Below are 21,180 nucleotides of genomic sequence, written 5' to 3' on the forward strand. Positions count from 1 at the left end.
AGCGAACTACTCGAACTGTGGAACTGTGAAACTATGTATCTTGTCGAACTAGAGTCAGAAAAAGTTTATCTAGCTTATCCAACTCTTCATGGAAGGCGGTGAGCTCATGAGCTTTCAGTTGAACTCCACGCTGTATCAAGCACATTTCTGTACACAAAACCTGCATAACTTGGTTTCATCATTTGACAGTACGTGTGTTGAGTGAGAATGCCTTTCCTTGCAACTCAGACTCTGCAGATGCAAGTTCTTACTCGAGAAATCTAATCTTCTATTGAAGTTCCACTATTTCATTTGCTTGCTGTTCAATTATCCGGCGTAAACCATCAGCGACATTTTTGACAATCAACGTCTTCACTTTTGAGATCACTAGTATACACATGTCTTGATCAACTGCAGATGAGGTAGAACAGCCTCTACTTTCTGATTTAGACATTACAGCTATCGAATAGTGCGTATGTGTTGTTTTACTTTAGACATAAACTGTTGCTGGGACCAGTAGACTGGCAGTGCTAATTTATTTGTAAACAGACTACAGAGTACGTGTATTGTACTCTGATCCGCGTCAGTGTACTTATCCAGTGCAAGTTGTCACAGTAAGAACTTTGACTTGGCCAATCACATCTAGACAGAAGCAAGCTAGACAGAAGCAAGCTAGACTGCCCAGAAACAACGCGGAACGCCTACATGTCTGGTTACCCAAAATGGGTTCCCAAGTGGCATGATTTCACTCGCCAAAACTAATCCATCTCTAGGCAATGAGTAGTCTGTGCTTCCACTCCACGTTTATCTGTTCAGAGTGTGAATCAGGTGACTTCAGCTTGAACAGCAGTCTCTTTACCCTCGAGAAGCCGTACTCAAGAAATGGCTTCCTACGCGTCTCTACGCATGCATGCCACTACTGGCCCGCACGCTCGTAAATCGACGTAAATAGCACGTAAATCGAATTTACGATCATCGTATTGAAACCGTAAATTACGCCGATCCTACTCGTAAATAGACGTATTTATTCGTAAATGGCCACTTTACATTCATTTACGTAGCAATTACGGGTCATTTACGATTGTTTTACGTAGGGTTTACGACTCGATTTACTCTATTACTTACGTCAATTTACGTTTGTGAAAACGGTTCATATACTGGGCATTTACGTAAAATTTACGTCTAATTACGGTCATATACGTAGCTAGACTCGTACCCAGTCCTCCTCCTCGCGCGCTCCACGTGTTTTGGCACGTGCTTTTTGTGTCCGCTTGCCAGGAGAAGGAGAAGCCTTCTCCTGGCAAGCGGACACAAAAAGCCTTCTCCTGGCAAGCGGACACAAAAATCACGTGCCAAAACACGTGGAGCGCGCGAGGAGGAGGACTGGGTACGAGTCTAACGGTCTAGAACTTCAAGGCTACATTTTCTCTACCGCTAGCGCATGCGCGCCTTGGGTTAAAGACCCAAATCACGTGATTTATCCGTAAGGGTGGAGTCTTCGTATCAGCTAGCAACGAGAAGGTAGATCATCGTACGCGGTCTCGCTGCAGCGAACCCACTGACGTGCGCGTTTGGAAAGCTGTGATCAATCTAAGTGTCTATTTGCAAAGAAGATAACTTTTTACCACGCCTCTGCATCTTTCATGGTGGCCGATCTAATGAAACTCTGCTGGTCATGGCCTCACTTCTGACTATTCGGGAACGCAAAGCGCGTTGGAAGGAGCTGGAGAAGTTGATCACTACATACAACAGGCGACACAGACACAACTCTTTCCAATTCTCATTGCCCAACAAGGTAAATATTTTGAAATGTGATGAACCGTTAAATGGAAGCAGATGGTTTGGAAGGTTTGTGGTAGGTGTGTCTAACAAATTTCCACTTGATAAATTGGTTCTTAATTTGTAACACGCGCAAAACGTAAACATTGTAGGACATAGCATAGTAAGTCTGACGGACACCTCTAATGTTCACATTCATACAGATTTGTTACTCTGTCTGCCTGTCTGTCTAATAGTCTATGATCTGTCTGTCTGTCTGTCTGTCTGTCTGTATGTATGTATGTATGTATGTATGACGATGAGATCTGTTTGGCCTGCAACACGCAAAAAGATACATTTGACCATGTTTTCACCGGCTACTGCAAATGGCAGGATACTCAACAAATTGCACAAAAATATCTTTATCAACATGGGGTAAGAGTATCAAGAAGTACCAACATTTTCAAGCAACTTTTGCTAGCAAAAAGCCGAAGAGGGAAGATCTACATCAGTGTGCTGCTAACAACTTACTACATGAAGAGACAGACACTGAGGCCTCAAGCAATAGTGGCAACATATATTTATCAGTTACGATTAGTGGAACGAACATTGTAGTATACTAGTTTTGATGTAATCTGTATTATCACTGAGTCTTATGGACTCTTTTAATAAAACAGGAAAAAATGTATGTCTATGTTTGTCTGTCTGTCTGTCTGTCTGTCTGTCTGTCCAATACATATATTTTCAACATTGAAATCTACATACAACACAACTAAGCAATTCTACTGTCCCAATCGCACATAATCTTTACCAAACTAAAACTCTATACCAGCCCTATATAGGGCTGTACAGTGAAGCCCATTAATAATTGTGTATATTGTTCATTTTCTTGACTTTCCTTGTACGTTCCAGTAAGCGGGATATTTTTGTGGAAATCACTCTAGCGTTACATTGTTGTAACTAAACTGATAAACATTGTCTCCAATATGTTGTAAAATTGGATGCATTCTAACGACCGTTCTCATCATAAGACATGAGAGAAAGAGTCTTTAACAACTGTTGAGTCTCATCACCTCATCTGCCATAAATGATCATGCTTAAATACCAAAGGGATTGCTGTTGGTGCATACCCTCGTGGTAGCAGTTGGGAGTCATACTTTGTGTGTTTAATCTTTTCTCTTCTGGATGCGGCAGGCCCATCACTATAAGGAGCTCTGTTTGTCTGTCTGTCAATACATATATTTTTCATAAATGAACTATAGCACCAAAGTAATAGCTAATCTACGCGTCCATTACATCAAGTACATGCATTAAACTGGTAAAACTACAATGCACACTAGATAAGCACCAACTACACATACACTTTAGAATTAGACAGTAGGGACCTATCGTCCCAGTTTTTGTCTGTCTGTCTGTGCGTCTGTCTGTCTGTCTGTCTGTCTGTCTGTCTGTCTGTCTGTTTGTCTGTCTGTCTGTCAATACATATATTTTCAAAGAACAACACTATTACATTCTAGTCTGGCCCAAACAGCCGACGCCATAATTTAACTACTGTCTGTCTGTCTGTCTGTCTGTCTGTCTGTCTGTCTGTCTGTCTGTCTGTCTGTCTGTCTGTCTGTATACCAATAAGTATACAGGAGAAATTCTACTAGGAGGGACGTCATCAAAGTGTATCCCACTAGTGTTTGAGCACTTTGGTAGATGAGGCCTGCAAACTGATGTCTTCTTACACACTTTCTCAAAAAAGTGTAGCCGTATTGATGAAGACCCCTTTTGTAGTGCAGAACAATTCAAAACTTTTTGGAGGAAACGGTTCTCTTTGATTCTTCAAAGATGCAAATGCAAAAGTAATCCTCAAAAAGTTGTCAAGAGTTTCAGAAACAAAGACTGACATGGACAAGCATTTTGACTTTAATGTACAGATCCAAGTCCACTAATGTTTTAGAGTATCTCGCTGTGAAGGACTGGTTCATTATAGAAGTTTAGGATGTGTACAAGGAGAGGATCTGTAACAATAAAATAATCTGTCTGTCTGTCTGTCTGTCTGTCTTCATTTATTTCAATACATTTTAAGCACAATTACAAACACTAAATATCCAATAATCCTTGCGACAATGTCTCTGTCTCAAACTTAAAAAAAGACTAAAACCACCTATGCCATATACATCAAACGCAAAGAGTCTTAATTAAACTACAACTAAACTGTATGTAATTAATGAACTAGTGAACACTACATTGTACATCCAATTCTCTACCCATAACTCCATCTCCCCGACCTCCTGTTGTCCTCTTCATTTTTTTTAGTATCACTTTGGCATTAGCTTTCTGCACAGTTTCAGCTATTCGTTTCCTCTAGTAACAGACAAACTCAGAATGGTTTCTCTTCCTTTCACAGTCCCTTGCTCTGGACGGAAGAGTATTCAGGTATCTTTCTGCTTTTTGCCTCCATCTTCCAAAATGTTCAAAGACTAACGGGATGAGTGTTGGGTTAGTTGTACCTCGACCAGACAAAGCTAGCTTAGCATATTTCTTCCTCTTTTGCTCCTCCCTTGCTGAAACCGCAAATCCATCTTCTTCTGCTGATTTTGATAGGACTTCAGAGCTCCACGGATGAGCGAAGGCAACATCTAAATCAATATTCGATTCCTCATCAGTGTCAATCACCACAATCGGGTCTGCAATCGTTGTTTGTATATCTGTCTCTTGGTTCTTTTCTGTGACGTAATTTACGCAAGCATTCAGACCATTCACTCACAACAGAATCATGCTGCCATATAGGGCCTCCTTCATGTTTACAACTAAGAAGATGATATTTGTCTTTGTCAAGAACTTTCCAACATTCACAGTGTGTCAGCCAACCTCCAGATGGCATTGGGCAACCCATAGAGCTGCTGTCTGTCTGTCTGTCTGTCAATGGTAGTATATTTTCATAAATGAAGTTGGATACAATAGCAAGCAAAGGCTAAGTACAGTTCACATTGTCTAACTGCTCCGCAGGAACATACTTGCATTGTTTTCTGAAGCTGTCTGTCTGTCTGTCTGTGTCTGTGTCTGTTTGTCTGTCTGTCTGTCTGTCTGTGTCTGTGTCTGTTTGTCTGTCTGTCTGTCTGTCTGTCTGTCTGTCTGTCTGTCTGTCTGTCATCCCCACTTCTGCTAATCACGCTGTAAAAACAAACAAATTTCTTTAGCGTCTTACCTGAGGTTGGGAGTGGCTCTACCTTTCACCAGTTCAATTAAAAAGTGTGATTGTGGTCATGATTTGGATGAATACGGATACCATCTTTTATCCTGTAAATATGGGGGTGGACCTGTGTAGTCTCACAATTCAGTCTTAAATGGGTGGAGTGAATGCCAGTCTGACCTTCACCTTCCCCATCAAACAGAACCAAGGCATAAATGCATCAATACTGAAGACCGTCCAGACATTACAATGTTTGATCCGAATACTGGACAGAATTTGGATATTGATGTGTTGCTAGCTCACCTATGGAGTCAGGACATTATTAGGAGGGCTAGCAGGGAAAATGGTCATGCTGCCACGACAAGAGATGAAAAGAAAATGAAAAAATATTTAGAAGAGCTTGTTCCAAGAGGATATGTATCAAGATGTGTTCCTTTTGTGAGAAAACATTTTGGGAGGTGGGGCACAAAGGCAGAGAATTTTTTGCAGCATTTGTCACAACAGTCAGCAAATCCAGAAGTTAGTTTTAATGCCTCCATGTTCATGTCGTATTGGAGAAAAAGATTTTCTACAATTCTGCAAAGATGCAATGCCAAAGTTATTCTTAGAAATCTTTCAAAACTGTCACTTAATCATGGTGATTTAGATAGGTTATTTGATTTTGACATTTAATTAAAGTCAAGTCCATTAGTTAATTAATGACTTTGTTGTTTGCAAGGACTGATATGTATTTAAAAATTCTAGTATATGTACAAGTAGAATCTGTATGAGAATAAATTATCTGTCTGTCTGTCTGTCTGTCTGTCAAGATAGCATAATTATAGTTCCAAACATGAACTATCACAATACTGAACAGCAATATGTAACAGCTAAATAAATACTTATGTTCTTTATGTCCCTCCAAAACCTTAGAACAACTATTACTAAACTGTATAAACTAAACACTAAACTAAACCCATAACTGAAAATTATAGCATTCTTTCAAAGGGACGTACATGTCTTTGTCTAAATCATTGAATCGCAATCTTACTTCTGACTCTGACTCTGTGCTTCTGCAGTGGCACTGAAATTCTTTTTGCCAATAGTCTTTTAAAGTTTGCTGTATTTGGCCAGCCTGTCTTGACTTGTGATTTCTTGTTTAAAGAGTTCGAATAGTTCTCTGCCTTCCTCCCCCATTGCCCAAAGTGCTTAAGAAAATGGAATCACTTGCACGAACGTACTTCCAAGGTACGTCTCCCTGACACAAAGAGCCTTTCCTGATCTCTCTTCTTCTTGTCACAATGAGCCTCTTTGCTATCTTTCTCCTGGCAGCCGCAGCTCCATTACTTGTCACAGACAAAGGGAAAATATCTGAACTCCAAGATTGGCTACAGTCATGTCCAGCTGGACATTAGAACCAGCCCCAGTATCAAACACTATGATAACTGGGTGGCATTCAGAAGAAGCGTATCTGTTTGTTGTCTCCTTCCTGTGGTGTTTTTGTAGGCTGGCCAAACACTCTGGCCACATGGACATGATGGAGTTTATGTTCAGACTGGTCTGGCTCCAAGTGTACTTGAGATTCGATGGTAGCCACTAACATCAGAGATTGCCTTTTCACAAGCGTGGATGTCAAAGACTGAACTTCTATGCCACTTGTTGTGCATTTGCTGCTGTTACTTTATGCTGAAGTCTTTTTGTCTGAACAGAGATGTCTAGGGAATAAGAGGATAGAGAGTTGAAACAGAAGAATGTGAACATCATAATATCTGTTACACTGATGGCTTCAAGGACAAAATTGAAGGGGCAATTCATTCAGTAAATGTGACCATGATGCCAAGAAAGCAAACGTTGCTGTAACATCAACAACAGTCCAACCAAATCTTCCACATTTGACTGGTGACTTTAATGCTGCCAAAGAATCCTCCAATAAATTACAACCCAAAAGATTGGTAAATGTTGACCTGGCCTGAAGATCATGGAGACAGCAGCATTCACATAAGAGCAAGGAGCAACTGACCACATCAGGTGGTTGCTTCGTGGAGCAGTAACTCTGAATGTCATTCAGTTGGGCTGGCTTGTCATAAAGATTAGTTCCTGATCTGTACCTGTGAACTCGCAACATGAATCTTGCATGAATTGGGGGCCTTCAATTGGAATGCCTAAAATTGCTGTGCCATTACAAGTGATAGGTACAGCAGTGAAAGATCTGATCTCTGTTGGTACTAAACTGAGGCTGTAGATTTCACATTTGGAGTCAGAGATTTCAAGATGACTTGTGGTGAATTGAGCTTGAAGGCTTTGTAAGAACTAGATTTGGTAGCCCCAAGATAAAGACCTCATCTAGATGTGCCAAGATCCTAAGATCAGGATTCTCTGATTGGAGCTTCATCAAAATAGGATGACTGCCATTTGAAAACAAAAATTTGGACCAAGTGGATCCTCTTGATGGATGCTTTGCTGGGAGCTTGAAAGCATGGCTTTAGACCCTTGCAGGAAGACGAGGGAGGTTATGTTTCAAACAGTTGCTATGCATGACCGGAGATATCAAGAAATGATGTAGACACTTGTTCTAACAAATGACATCGGTCCAGAGAGTTGAACACATTCTTCACATCTGTTTAAAATTATCCACTCAGAATGGGATTCCAATAGCAATTGCACGTGTTGTGCTACGTAGAAGCTTTTTGCCACATTCTGTTTACACACCATGTTGTAGTGGATTGAAAAATCAGCGAATTCTTGTTTCTTATGTCTACTACTTTTACTGTTAGACAACGAAGTGCTTCTCCAATAGCAATAGGGCATACATCATTTGTTGACTTGCGAAGACCAATCATCCAGGATGTTGACAATAATTTTGCTGCTTCATCAGAAAGAATAGCTTGGTCAATAGCATTACGAGTATTATGGAAGAGACTATTGTTGCTGAGTGGACTGCTTACCTAAAGGAGCTGGGTATTCCTCATCAAACAGAACCAAGAAACAGATATGTACAAACTGATGGAAGACCAGACATTACATTCTACGACATTGATTGTGGTGTCGCCTATGAATGTGATGTTTTTTTGCTCACCCTCGGAGAAAAGACATAGTGAACGGAGCTGCAAAGGCCTGCAGACAAGCAGGGACAAAACAGGCATCAGAAAAGATGTCTATTGTTGCTGAGTGGTCTGCTTACCTAAAGGAGCTGGGTATTCCTCATCAAACAGAACCAAGAAACAGATATGTACAAACTGATGGAAGACCAGACATTACATTCTACGACATTGATTGTGGTGTCGCCTATGAATGTGATGTTTTTTGCTCACCCTCGGAGAAAAGACATAGTGAACGGAGCTGCAAAGGCCTGCAGACAAGCAGGGACAAAACAGGCATCAGAAAAGATGTTACAGATATTCAAAGGAAATCTTGCAAAATGGATCTAGCCCTGAAATTGTTCCGCTAGTTTTGAGCATTTCGGCACATGGGGATCACAAGTGGAAAATTTCTGCATGAACTGGGAAGAAAGGCAGGGCTCATTGAAGGAAGACGAGTAAATGCAGAGTTTGTGTCACATTGGTGACGTCGTTTTTCTGTGACTTTCCAAGAATGCAATGGTAAAGTTGTCTTGAGAAAGAGTCTAAGTTGTCAGCAAACAGACTACTGGAGGATAATGTAGTTAGCAGAGATAGATACATTCAGTGCTTTACACATTGAAATAGTTGAACTTGTTTATGAAGCACTTTCTTTTAATTATTAAAAAATTGTGTATTGTAGTGTGTAGAGATGCTGTATCCTAATAAAAAAACTGCCTGCCGCCTGCCTTGCCTGTCTGTCTATCTGTCTGTCTGCCTGTCTGTCTGTCTGTCTGTCTGTCTGTCTGTCAATAGATATATTTTCAAACATTGAACTATATACACCATCTAAGCGAAGCAACTAAATACTACCCAAGCCAATACGGATATATGGCTTGGTTCTACCTACAACTATTTATGTTTATGTGGCTGTCTCTTGAAGCAATCTTCTTTATATTTCTGTCAATCACTCTAGCATTTGATCGTTGTAGACGTACAGAAAACACAGATTTTAGTATGTCTTGAAGGTTGATACATTTGGCTTTTCGTCTTCGTCTCTTGATAGCTGTGACAGTTTCTTCAAATAGTCTTCAGCTTTCCCTCCCCAACAGCCAAATGTTCAAAGACTATAGACGCTAATGTTGGTTGAAAACCTCCAGGCAAGAGCTCCTGATGGTACTTTTTGATCTTCAGATTTTCTCTTCTGGTTGCTGCTGCTCTCTGGGTTGTAGCTGATAAACGCCTATGTCATTACTCCAGGGATGCGCTAGTGCAGTATCCAATTCAAGATTCCTCTCCCCCCTGATGTCGAATGAAATACGACTATGTCTGATCTGTCTTCAGAATTGACATACCTTCCTCTGGGTTCTTTACGTGATGTAACTGCAGTTAACGCAAACAGTCTGACCATACTGAAACTAATGGTTATGGCTGATTACCGGGCCGCCCTCAGTCTTACATGTTATTAGGTGGTTCCATCTGAGTCTAATTCTTTCCCACAGTCACGCTGACCAGAAGCCAAAGGCATTTGACCGATATATCTTAACAAATCTTGCTTTTCACGTGGTATATGGTTGTCATGTCTCTGTTAGAATGTTTTCAAATGGCATGTAAGTCTGTCTTGAATATACGCCTGTTTATAAAAGCCTGAATTCCAATTCGGCTTATGTAGAAATAAGCACGACTTTTATGTGTGACAATACGGTATGTATCAAACATGCAGGTTCTAAAAGAAGCTGCATATGTGACATATGTGGTCGTTCAGGGGGGGGGGGGGTTAGATAGGCTTATTTAGACATAGATGAAGTCATGGCTGAAGTTTTGTTTTGGCTACTCTACGTACCACTTGTGTATCATATTACCTCGCTTTCAATGGCTTGCCATTGTAAGCAGGGTTTAGCAGAAGTGGCAATCTCATGACTCTGCAACTAAAATGACATGCTGCTATAAGGTGGGGGAGTGCTGGAATAGGGTGAGGTGGTTTGATATTAACATTATCATAGTGTTGCAACTGCAGAGCGTTGGTAACTTTGCATACATGTGTTGATGAAAGGAAGAACCCTGTGGACGAGACACTTTCAGATCACACAATGGGTTGAGACTAGCAGTGACCATTCAGTAAGAGTCAGAAATCCTACACCGTGACATAAGATTGACAGATACTGAAGAAGATGAAGATCTTGAAGGAGGTGAAGATGAGCATGAAGAAGCTTTGGACTGAGCTACTGTAGGGATCTCTATAATATGCAAATGTTTAGGATATAGATTACTTCTTACTAGGCCACACCAAAAAATTGTTGAATTGGGGTAACATTTGAGAAAGAAAGACAGATGGGCAGGCGGTGTTTTTTGTGGTGCGCACTTGCGCACAGACACAACAGCTAAGAGACTCGTGTTGAATTGACAAAAGCTGTATAGCTGTTGTATCATTATTAGTGCCAACGAACATTGAAACTGCTTCTATGGGCAACGGTTGTCCAATATGTAAGACCACCTAGGCAAGAAGGTTTGAAATACGGCTCAATCAGCATTATGCGTAGTGTCAGTTGTCCACTTTCTCTTATTTCCTGCCTTAGCCGTTCTTGTGATTACCGGACTCTACATGCAGCTTTATTTTGTCCTTCAACTCTGCATCTTGTTTGTCGGCAGTGGTAGTGGTGCTAGTTCTCATTTTGATGACATAGTCCGCCCGATCATCATATCCCACCTCCTCCAATACGTCACAAAGTTTACAGTCTTTACGAACACAAAGAACCATCTCATCTTTCGAAACACTTGCTCAGATGAGGACATGCACAAAAAATACCGACGGACCTCCAAACACTGGCGGGTGGGTTACCCCAACCCAAAATTTTTGGGTGTGGTCCTATGTTAATATGTTGTGGCATGTGTTGGTGTTAAGACTCTTGTTTTAGTTACTTTCACTTATGCTAGTAGTTATGCAGTATAGTAGCTTCTCTGCGGTACCACTAATCATCACTGATTTGGTGTACATATACTGTTAACCAAACAATGAGACAATCTTTCCCCCTCGATGTACCAGCATGTCATAATTTGTCCTGGGGTATATCGGCATGCTGCGAAACCTTGCGTTATAATGGCATGCTATGTTGAAAGTGACCTAATATGGTATTTATATGTATGTTTCTGGCTGGGCTTCTGTTTTCTTACCTAGAATCAACATTTTGATGTGATTTAGGAGCTCATATTTAAAGGCATTATCAGAGTATTTTATGAACATATTGACAGCTGTGAACAAAGCAAGTGCTTTCAAGTCAACAGTCAGACATCCAGTGCTGAAATAGTTGCAAAGTTTATAGAGAAATTGGATGTTCGAGAAGACCCTATGAACTATGCTTTGTACCATGTGAACATGTCATCTAAATGTATGCATGCTAATGCAATGTATGTAGTGGCCTACAAACCTAATGTCTCAATTTTGTGTACAGGTGAACGTCTTATAGGTGATAGTGAATTTCCACTTACGTTTGTGTTATTCTATAATGAAAAAGAGCAGGAAGATCTAAGATTAGTGTTGAAAAGACAGGTGGTACTGTCTACGCATGAAAAGCGAAGAACACTGGCACCTCCACCAACTCCACAAAAGCAGAAGAACAGGAAAATTATTGCACCAAAGGATGCAGGTACACAGTCTGTCATACGGCTGTGAAATACTGTATTTATCAAGTGCCAACTGTAGGTAGTTTGTGATAACTGTCTGTTAATACCCTATCTGTAAAAATGTAATCCTTTAGATGCAGCTGACACACACACACACACACACACACACACACACACACACACACACACACACACACACACACACACACACACACACACACACGCACGCACGCACGCACACACATGCATGCATGGCATTACAACAGAAAAAAGCATTTATCAGCAAAGTAGAAGATTCTGTCTGGGATTATGATCGACATTTATGTCTTTTCATGTCACTTTGCCTTGTGAAAAGACGTCTGCAAATGTCACATTCGACTTCAGGTGTTGCCTGTTTTTCTTTTGTAGGACGAAACTTTCCTCTATCACAGTTGTGATTGAGCTTTCCAGACTGTGATTTGAAGATTCACTTGCAGTCAATACATGTAATGGTTGCTGGTTCATAACTTGAAATGCATTCTCTCTGATTTTTTAAATTTCTTACTCTGTTTATTTTCAGCCGTCACTCTTGCTTCAATAATTGATCTAACTTCTAACACACACACACACACACACACACACACACACACACACACACACACACACACACACACACACACACACACACACACACACACACACACACACCAAATTGCTGTCATAGACACACTACTTGGAAAAATATTGAGATACTTAGCAGATTTTAACATACCCTTGTATTGTTGAATCTGATATCATAAGGTAATTGTATTAGTGATGGTATGTTAGTGACTTGACCAGTGCTTATTTTGTGTTTTAGTAACAGACTACGGTATTATTTTATTGGAGGAAGCTGCAGAAGGTGAGATGTCCCTTCTTTCCTCAGAAACAGACAAAGTAAAAGAAGCAGCCAAAGGCAACTTTCTTTTTGTTATTCATATAAACAGTTGGAGTCATTAAGATTTGTTCATTAGATATGGTAAACATTGTCGCCAAAAATAGATCTCCAATGTATACAGTATCTTCCAGGGACCGCCTATGGCAATATCTGAGACCGAAGGTTGCGCAGGTATTGCAGTTATTGGTTTTCACACACACACACACACACACACACACACACACACACACACACACACACACACACACACACACACACACACACACACACACACACACACACACACGCCCTAAACATCAGGAACTGCCAATTTCTTTGTCCCAGCTAATAGTTAGGCTCCTGTGCACTGCTCAAGAGAACTCTCGACTTGCGCTAGCAATCTCATGGAGCCGGGCCAGGTGCTTGCAGGAGCACTGGCTTGTGAAATCAACCGTGGTGAGCACCCAAAGTCTCACCTGTACCCCAGTGGCTGATGTCACATCACAGCTAATAGCTGTTTAGGGCCCCAGTTAAGGACCGGGTACTCATTTATACTCCTGAGTAGCCGAGAGAAGCAATTGTGTGTAAGTTTCTTGCTTAGGAAAATTATGCCATAGCTCGCCATCACTGTGACTTGAACTTGCAACCCTCAAGGTCTCAATGTACTTACTCCATAGGATGACTCTCTAACCAATTGGGCTACAGCACCACACACACACACACACACACACACACACACACACACACACACACACACACACACACACACACACACACACACACACACACACACACACACACACCACACACACACACACACACACACCACACACACACACACACACACACACACACACACACACACACACACACACACACACACACACACAGATACACACACACACACACACACACACACACACACACACACACACACACACACACACACACACACACACACACACACACACACACACACACACACACACACACACACAATGGACAGATGTCAACCCCTCCACATCATTCATGAATGACGTCAACCCTAAGGTCAGTTGCGGAGATAGCTGCCCCTGCCTCTAGAGACAGGACCTCCATGCGCTACGTGGAGGCTTAGGGCCAGCGCTATAATCTACCTGGAGCTTGGCCAGAGTCATCCAGGTGCACTGACAATGGCGCAGCTATGGGACTGGACACCAAGTCCCACAAGTACCCGTCTGCTGCATGATATTACTGCCAAACCAGTGGTCATGTCCACCCCAGTCAATGACCAGGTACTCTTTTATACTCCTGAGTTGAGAGAAGCAATTGTGTGTAAGTTTCTTGCTTAAGGAAATTATGCATAGCTCGCCATCACTGTGACTTGAACTTGTAACCCTGCAAGGTCCCGGATGTTTTCATTCTCCAAATGCACTCTCTAACCAATTGAGCTACAGCACCACACACACACACACACACACACACACACACACACACACACACACACACACACACACACACAAACAAACAAACAAACAAAAAGAAATGGACAAATGTTAAGCCCTTCAGGTTGTTTGACGTCGACTTTAAGGTCAGTTGTGAAGATGGCTACCCCTGCCTTTAGAGACAGGGTTTTCATGCGCTATGTGGAGACTTAGGGCCAGTGCTACAATCCACTTGGAGCTTGGCCAGAGTCATCCAAGAACTGCCTAGTGTTAGACAGGGCTTTGGCACTACTTGAAGTTTCCAGCCGCATTAAAGTTTTCCTTTGGAGCTTGGTGGGATGTATCCAAGGGCACTGACTTTGACACAGCTCTAGAATTGTAACTCAAGCCCACAAGTGCATGTGTTCTTCGGGATGTTATATTGTGCTAACAGCAGCTGTTTGTCCATTCCCAGCCAAAGATCTCTTGTACTTGTTTCTACTCCTGAGTTAAGAGAGGTAACTGTGTGTGAGTTCTTTGCCCAAGGGAATTACGCTTGTCGTCATTTTTTACTTGAACCTGTGACCTAGAGATTCCGAATGTTTTGACTTTCCAATTGGAACTCTCTAATGATTGAGCCACAGACCACGTGCACACAATGGACAAAAAATGGACAAATGTTAAGTTTTTCACATCATTCGACGTCGACCTTAAGGTCAGTTGCGAAGATGGCTCTCCCTGCCTCTAGAGACAGGGCCTCCATGCGCTACATGGAGGCTTAGGGCCAGCGCTACAATCCACCTGAACCTTGACCAGAGTCATCCAGGGGAACTGAATGGTGCAGCTCTGAGACTGGACACCCAAGGCCCACAAGTACCCGTTTGCTGCATAATGTTACTGCCGAGTCAGCGGTCATGTCCACCCCAGTCAAAGACCAGGTACTCATTTATACTCCTGAGTCAAGAGAGGCAATTGTGCATGAGTTTCTTGCCTAAGGAAATTATGCCATTGCTCTCCATCACTGTGACATCACTGTGACTTGAACTTACAATCCTCTAGGCTTCCTGATGTACTCACTCCATAAGGTAACTCTTTAACCCACTGAGATATAGCGCCACACACACACACACACACACACACACACACACACACACACACACACACACACACACACACCACACCACACACACACACACACACACACACACACACACACACACACACACACACACACACACACACACACACACACACATGCACGCACACATGCATGCACACGTGCACACACACAGAGACAAACACAGACACATGCACGCACGTGTGTGCACACATACGCACACACACACACACACACACACACACACACACACACACACACACACACACACACACACACACACGTGCACAAGTGCACACACGCATGCACACACACCATCCACACATCATTGTAGTTTTGCTACAATACATTTTATGCATTCCTGGATGAAAATTGGGACTCAAATTGGGTGGCCAGTTGCTGTATGGAATTCTAGATACTGTGATAGTGATACGATCCATAGGGCAGTGAGTAATATTATATGAGAGGGTTCTCACTTGGATTACTCAGTACAGTACATTATAGAGTTGCTGTTGCTGATAAGACCGGTTTATAATTCAGTCCTGACCAATGTAATTGGCACTTGACAGGACTGCATTCCAAAAGTTCAGCATACTGTTGCCCAACAGTTGTTTATGTTTACAGGATGAGCCAGCAACCTTGTGGAAGTGGGAAACATCTTCCCAATGACTATTTTGCAGCAGTAGCAGCTGATTGATTAGCAACCGGGTCATTCCCTGATTGCATTGCCCATGCAGTTAAACCCGCAGATGATAAACTCAATTTTGATCTGCACTACCGTGACATATTGAATCAAATATTATATATATATATATATATATATATATATATATATATATATATATATACACAGACTTGGACAAAATTATAGGGACACCCCGTTGTGGGTATGTAGTAACACAATAATTAGGTCATAATTTACCAACTATCAATGTTCCTAAGAACTCAATAGTTACCTCGTTGATTGTTAGGTTTCTTGAGAATACTTTGACCCTAAATAGTTTTCTTTATGTTTCGCATTGCGGAAAACGAGAGCTAAAAGTGTATGACGTCATGATTGCGTAAGCGTCGTAAGTTAGACTCTCTCTGATTTCTGTAGTTGCTTTTTAAAAAGCCGGTTTTAGTAACGCGAAGGAAAATTGAAGCCCTTCACCAGTTCCTCAGTACCGAGTGTTCCCGCCTCTCGCCCTCCTGATTGCATCCAGACGTCGCGGAACACTTTCTGCCAAGTTCCGGACAAGCGCGACTGGAATCTGCTGCCACGCCTGTTGTACAGCATTCCAGAGCTCAGCTGCAGTTCTCGGTTGGTGACGGTTGGCAGCAGTTTTGATTTCATGCCACAAGTTCTCAATTGGATTTGCATCAGGTGATTTTGGCGGCCAGTCCAACAGTGTGACGTCATGCTGGCATAGCCATTGTCTTGTTGATCGAGACGTGTGGATTGGTGCGTTGTCCTGCTGGAAGACAAAGTTGTCTCCTATCAGTGCCGCTGCGTCTGTAAGCATGTGCTCCTCCAGAACCTGTTGGTATGCCGTGCTGTCCAAACGACCTTCCAGTTTCACCAGGGACCCCACACCATCACACTAGCTGCGTGCTGGACCGTACGGTCATATCATTCAGGGAGAAATTCCTCACCTTTGCGACGCCAAACGTACAGAGCACCATCGTTTCCTATGCTGATTTTAGACTCATTTGTAAAAAGAACAGATTTCCAGTCATCCAAAGTCCACGGTGTGTGAGTGGTTGCCCATCCCAGTCGCAAACGCCGATAGTTTTCTGTTAGCAGTGGCTTTTTTCTAGGCCTCTGAGCGTTCACTTCTGTCTCACTGAGACGACGACGGACTGTTCTACCTGGCACCTGCTTGCCGGTTTCTTCAGCCAGCTGATATGAGAGCAGTTGTGACGGTGCTCTGCAATTCTGCAGTGTCATCCTTTTCAGTCGATGATCTTCCCGGATTGTCGTTGCCTTCCCACGTCCATGTCATTTTTCATGATCGCTGCTGCCGTGGGAAAGCCATTGCAGGCACTGATGAACCGAATTCCTGGAGCGGCGGACAAACGCTGCAATCTGTCGCACAGAATGGCCAACTGAGTGAAGGGCTTCAATTTTCCCTCACGTTTTGGATTCAACTGTTTGCCTCGAGGCATTGCTGCAACTCGTCAAATATCGCACGGAACAAGACTCTGCAACTGCATGCAGCTGAACGTTCAGGCTAACTTATCGCATGAGTTTGGTGGTCTCAAGGGTAGCGGTTTTAGTGCAGCTGACATTTTGGCGGTAGCAGTTTGAGGTTTTGCTATGTAAAGGATGGACCAGAAGTGGCATGTCGGTGTTCTTTTGTCGCTGTAACTTTTTAGTTTTTGTCTTAGCAGGATTTTTTGTAAGTAATTAGTATCACATGATTTTTTGAATACGTTGACGTTTGTTTATTGCTGAAAATGGTAAAACACTTCAAATTGTGATGACATGCACGAAATCAATGCGCAAAAACAGATGATTCTTTCATAATGTAGCTAGGAGGACCCACAAAATTGCTTTCACTATCTACTACAGAGCATTCTTAGATTGCATGCCAAAATATGAGCGTCCAAGAGCGATGAGCGTGTACAAAGACAAGAAAAGTAAAAATGGCTGTCTTCCTTCTTCAAAGCAAACTAGATGTGCAGTAGGTAGTTAGTACAGCTGTAATCATGAACTCAAGCTATGTTAATACTAACAATGGCGCAATCCATGAAAAAAGAAATTCGACAAATATTTGGTTTTGCTAGAGAAAAATTCAGTGCCAAAGTTTTACTATACACAAAAATGCCAGGTGTCCCTATAATTTTGTCCAAGTCTGTATATTCATGATTTTTATGAATATTTATATACATATAAATGTATATATACATATATATATATATATATATATATATATATATATATATATATATATATCATGAATATATATATATATATATATATATATATATATATATATATATATATATATATATACATATACTAGGATCCATGGCCCATCCTTCGTACGGGCAAGATACTGTAGTGTAAAGATAGGTCTGTGGATACGTCACGTGCAATCTTTGTTGCGAGGTCCCGGATGTACTGAATGAATTCGAATTTTGCTCATCGCACTTGTTTCGATAGAAATCGACAGACTCCCCGTGTAGCGCTTGCTGCAGAAAACGTGTAGGTTGGAGTCGGTGCAAATGTAATCAGAATTTGGAGAGAAACGAAAGCGCTAGAAGAGTAAATTCCTTGGCAAGAGATATTCGATTGCTCGAAGCTTTGCGAAGGACAACGATGCATACAGTCTTCACGGGACTGGTGTGGGCATGTGTTTGAATGAACTGGAATGTGTAGCGTTTGCGTCATCAAGAAATTTTACGCGGGGTCGACTCCTCGAGAGGGGACCCGGTGCATATTTTTTTTAATTTTTTACGCAAACCTTCCCCTGTGCGTGCCAAGTGTGCGTGCCAAGTGTGCGTGCCGAGTGTGCGTGCCGATTTTGGTTGCGAACGGACAAAAGACGTGGCCGCCAAACGCGAACACACACACACACACACACACACACACACACACACACACACATACACACACACACACACAGACAATTTGAGCTTTATATATTAGATATATGTATGTATGTATGTATATATATATATATATATATATATATATATATATATATATATATATGTAGTCATGATTTTCAAGTTCAAGGCAAGAATGAAGCGTACAGTATTCTTGGAAAGAAATTGCCTGCAATGCACTCTTTGGATCTCAACACAGCTTCTCAGCAGAATATTCAGAAACAGATACATTACAATGTTTTCAACTCCGTAATGGAAAATGGGAGTTTATGAGACAAAGCTCGTCTGAACACAATTTTGTTGAACCAAGCAGAGCTTGGTTGCGAGCATTACCCAACCCCAATCTAGGCTTCACCATTCCCCCCCATGAATTCGTAATTGCGATCCAGACATGGCTTGGCATTCCGATGTTTCCTCTTCCACCATCTGTTTTAGGTTGTTGTGGCGCTACAATTGATCTATTTGGTGACCACCTAATCAGCTGCCCTAGAGGTCTGCTACATGTTCAACGTCACAATTCTCTTTATAAAGTAATATTCCAAGCGTTGCTTAGTGGAGGCAGGTTAAAAATGAACAGAACTGCTTGGTTATGATTCAAGCAGACCAGGAGACGTATATCATCCAGATTTCATGGATAGTCGACCTGGATATTTTGATGTTACAATCCGTAACTCTTTACAGCCTTCCTATATATTGAAAACAGCGATCTGTCTTGGTGCAGCAGCAGAAGCAGCAGAATTTGAAAAAGATGCCAGGCATGAAGCCAATGTTACCACAGCAGGTGGTCTATTCTATCCACTAGTTTTTGAATCTCTGGGCTACATATCATCTTTCACTCGAAAGACTTTGAAAGGAATATGTTCAAAGACATCATCAATCAGTGGGATACTGTTTCCTCGAGCTTTCAAGAACATATTAGAACAGTCGTCTTTAACACTAGGGTGCTACGATGCCAAGATGTTACATGCACGTATGCAATAAGAAGTTCTAGAAGTTTGTAGTTGGGATTTGCCTACTTGACTTGGGAGAGATCTTGGAAGGGATGTTGGGGTATTGGGGTATTGTAAAATATAATATATGTGAAGCTAAATATATATATATATATATATATATATATATATATATACATGTATATATATATGTGTATGTATATATATATATATATATATATATATATATATATATATATATATATATATATATATATATATATATGTTGAGCCTGCCTGTTTTACTTCATCGCGAAAGGCACTACAGTCGCAGCTGGATGTCATTCATTTTTAGTCTCTTAAGGACATGATGGGCAGTGTGAGAGACAGAGTAAAGCTTAATACAATCTCTTCCGCTTATGCTGGAGCATGGCTGAGGGTAGTCCCAAACCAAACTCTTGGCTTATCCATGCTTTAACATGAGTTTATTACCGTACTGACGCGATTAATACCCCACCCCCATGGTTGGCTAGCATTAAAGGTAAACTAGGGGATGGGACTTCACTCGAAACCTGACAACTGGAGATGTTAATTGGCAGAAGCAATTGACTTAATCAATTGACAAGTAATTAACCACCTGTCATGTGTCTCACGCAACCAGATAATTTGTCGGTGAAATGCGAGAAGGTCATCTTGATAATGCTCCTGAAGGGCTTGAGACTCATTCGTTTTGCACCGTAGTCCTACGTTAAAGCGTTGCTTCCACCTGACAAGCCATCCATTCCTTGCTTTAAATCCTACATACAATGTTTAGTTCTGCAGCAACTCGCTTTGCTTCCTCTATCAGTGCGACGTTAGAAACTGCCAGGCCAAAGTTTCGCCTCTGTTGCAAAAAGTCAAACACCCGGTCATCAAGCTGTACACTTAATGGTTCAAGTCCTTCGTGCATCTTTCTTGCTTTCTTTCCTTTCGGAGTTGCTTCGTGTTGCTTTAGCTCCTCGTACTTTGCATTCCAGTCCTCCACACACTTCCTGTCAATGCTAAATTGGCTGGCGGTTTTTGACATCACCAAGCCATTGCCTTGATGCCATTCAACAACGCTGATCTTGTATTCAACAGTGAAGCTATGATATCTCTTGGGCATAGCTGCCTAGAACACGTTGCCAAATTCGTAGGCAATTAAAGAAGCTAGTCTATATAGAAAGCACCAATTAGCACCAATTAAAGGACAAAAAGGTGTGAAAATCTTAGGACCTGGACCAAAGGTGGGGATGGGACTTTACTCGAGGCCTGGGGTATTAATCGCATCAGTATGGTATTGCTATTCCTCTGTTTCCGGATTCTCCTGACTCGCTCAGATGTGTTTGTGGCAGTATCATCGACCCTCATGGACATCATTTGCTGGGTTGTGGTTACAATTTAGCTCTTAACAGACATTATGATGCTTTATGTGACATTATTTGGCATGCCTTACTGATAGACAGCAAAGCAGCCAGGAGAGAACAGACATGTTCTTGAAACTCTAAGACTTGTCCTAGTGACATTTTTCATCCAGACTTTTTTGATGGCAGGCTTTCTTTCTTTGACATAACAGTTCATAACACTGTCCAAGCTAAGTAATTATGTGAAGCTGCAGAAATGACTGGAGCCGCTGCAGGGGCAGGAGAA

General features: G+C 41.7%; 1 protein-coding gene across 1 annotated transcript; it reads left to right on the top strand.

Moving 5' to 3' along the window:
* Nucleotides 1-1,461: 1,461 nt before the first annotated feature.
* Nucleotides 1,462-21,176, top strand: LOC134184747 (uncharacterized). Its single transcript, XM_062652494.1, has 6 exons — nucleotides 1,462-1,774; nucleotides 11,153-11,339; nucleotides 11,403-11,597; nucleotides 12,413-12,508; nucleotides 12,567-12,661; nucleotides 21,084-21,176. Exons 1-6 carry the CDS (start codon nucleotides 1,655-1,657, stop codon nucleotides 21,096-21,098), a joined length of 708 nt encoding a protein of 235 aa, XP_062508478.1. The 5' UTR covers nucleotides 1,462-1,654; the 3' UTR covers nucleotides 21,099-21,176.
* The last annotated feature ends 4 nt before the right edge of the window (nucleotides 21,177-21,180 follow it).

The sequence above is a fragment of the Corticium candelabrum genome, chromosome 1 (assembly GCF_963422355.1).
Source record: "Corticium candelabrum chromosome 1, ooCorCand1.1, whole genome shotgun sequence".
Classification (NCBI taxonomy): domain Eukaryota; kingdom Metazoa; phylum Porifera; class Homoscleromorpha; order Homosclerophorida; family Plakinidae; genus Corticium; species Corticium candelabrum.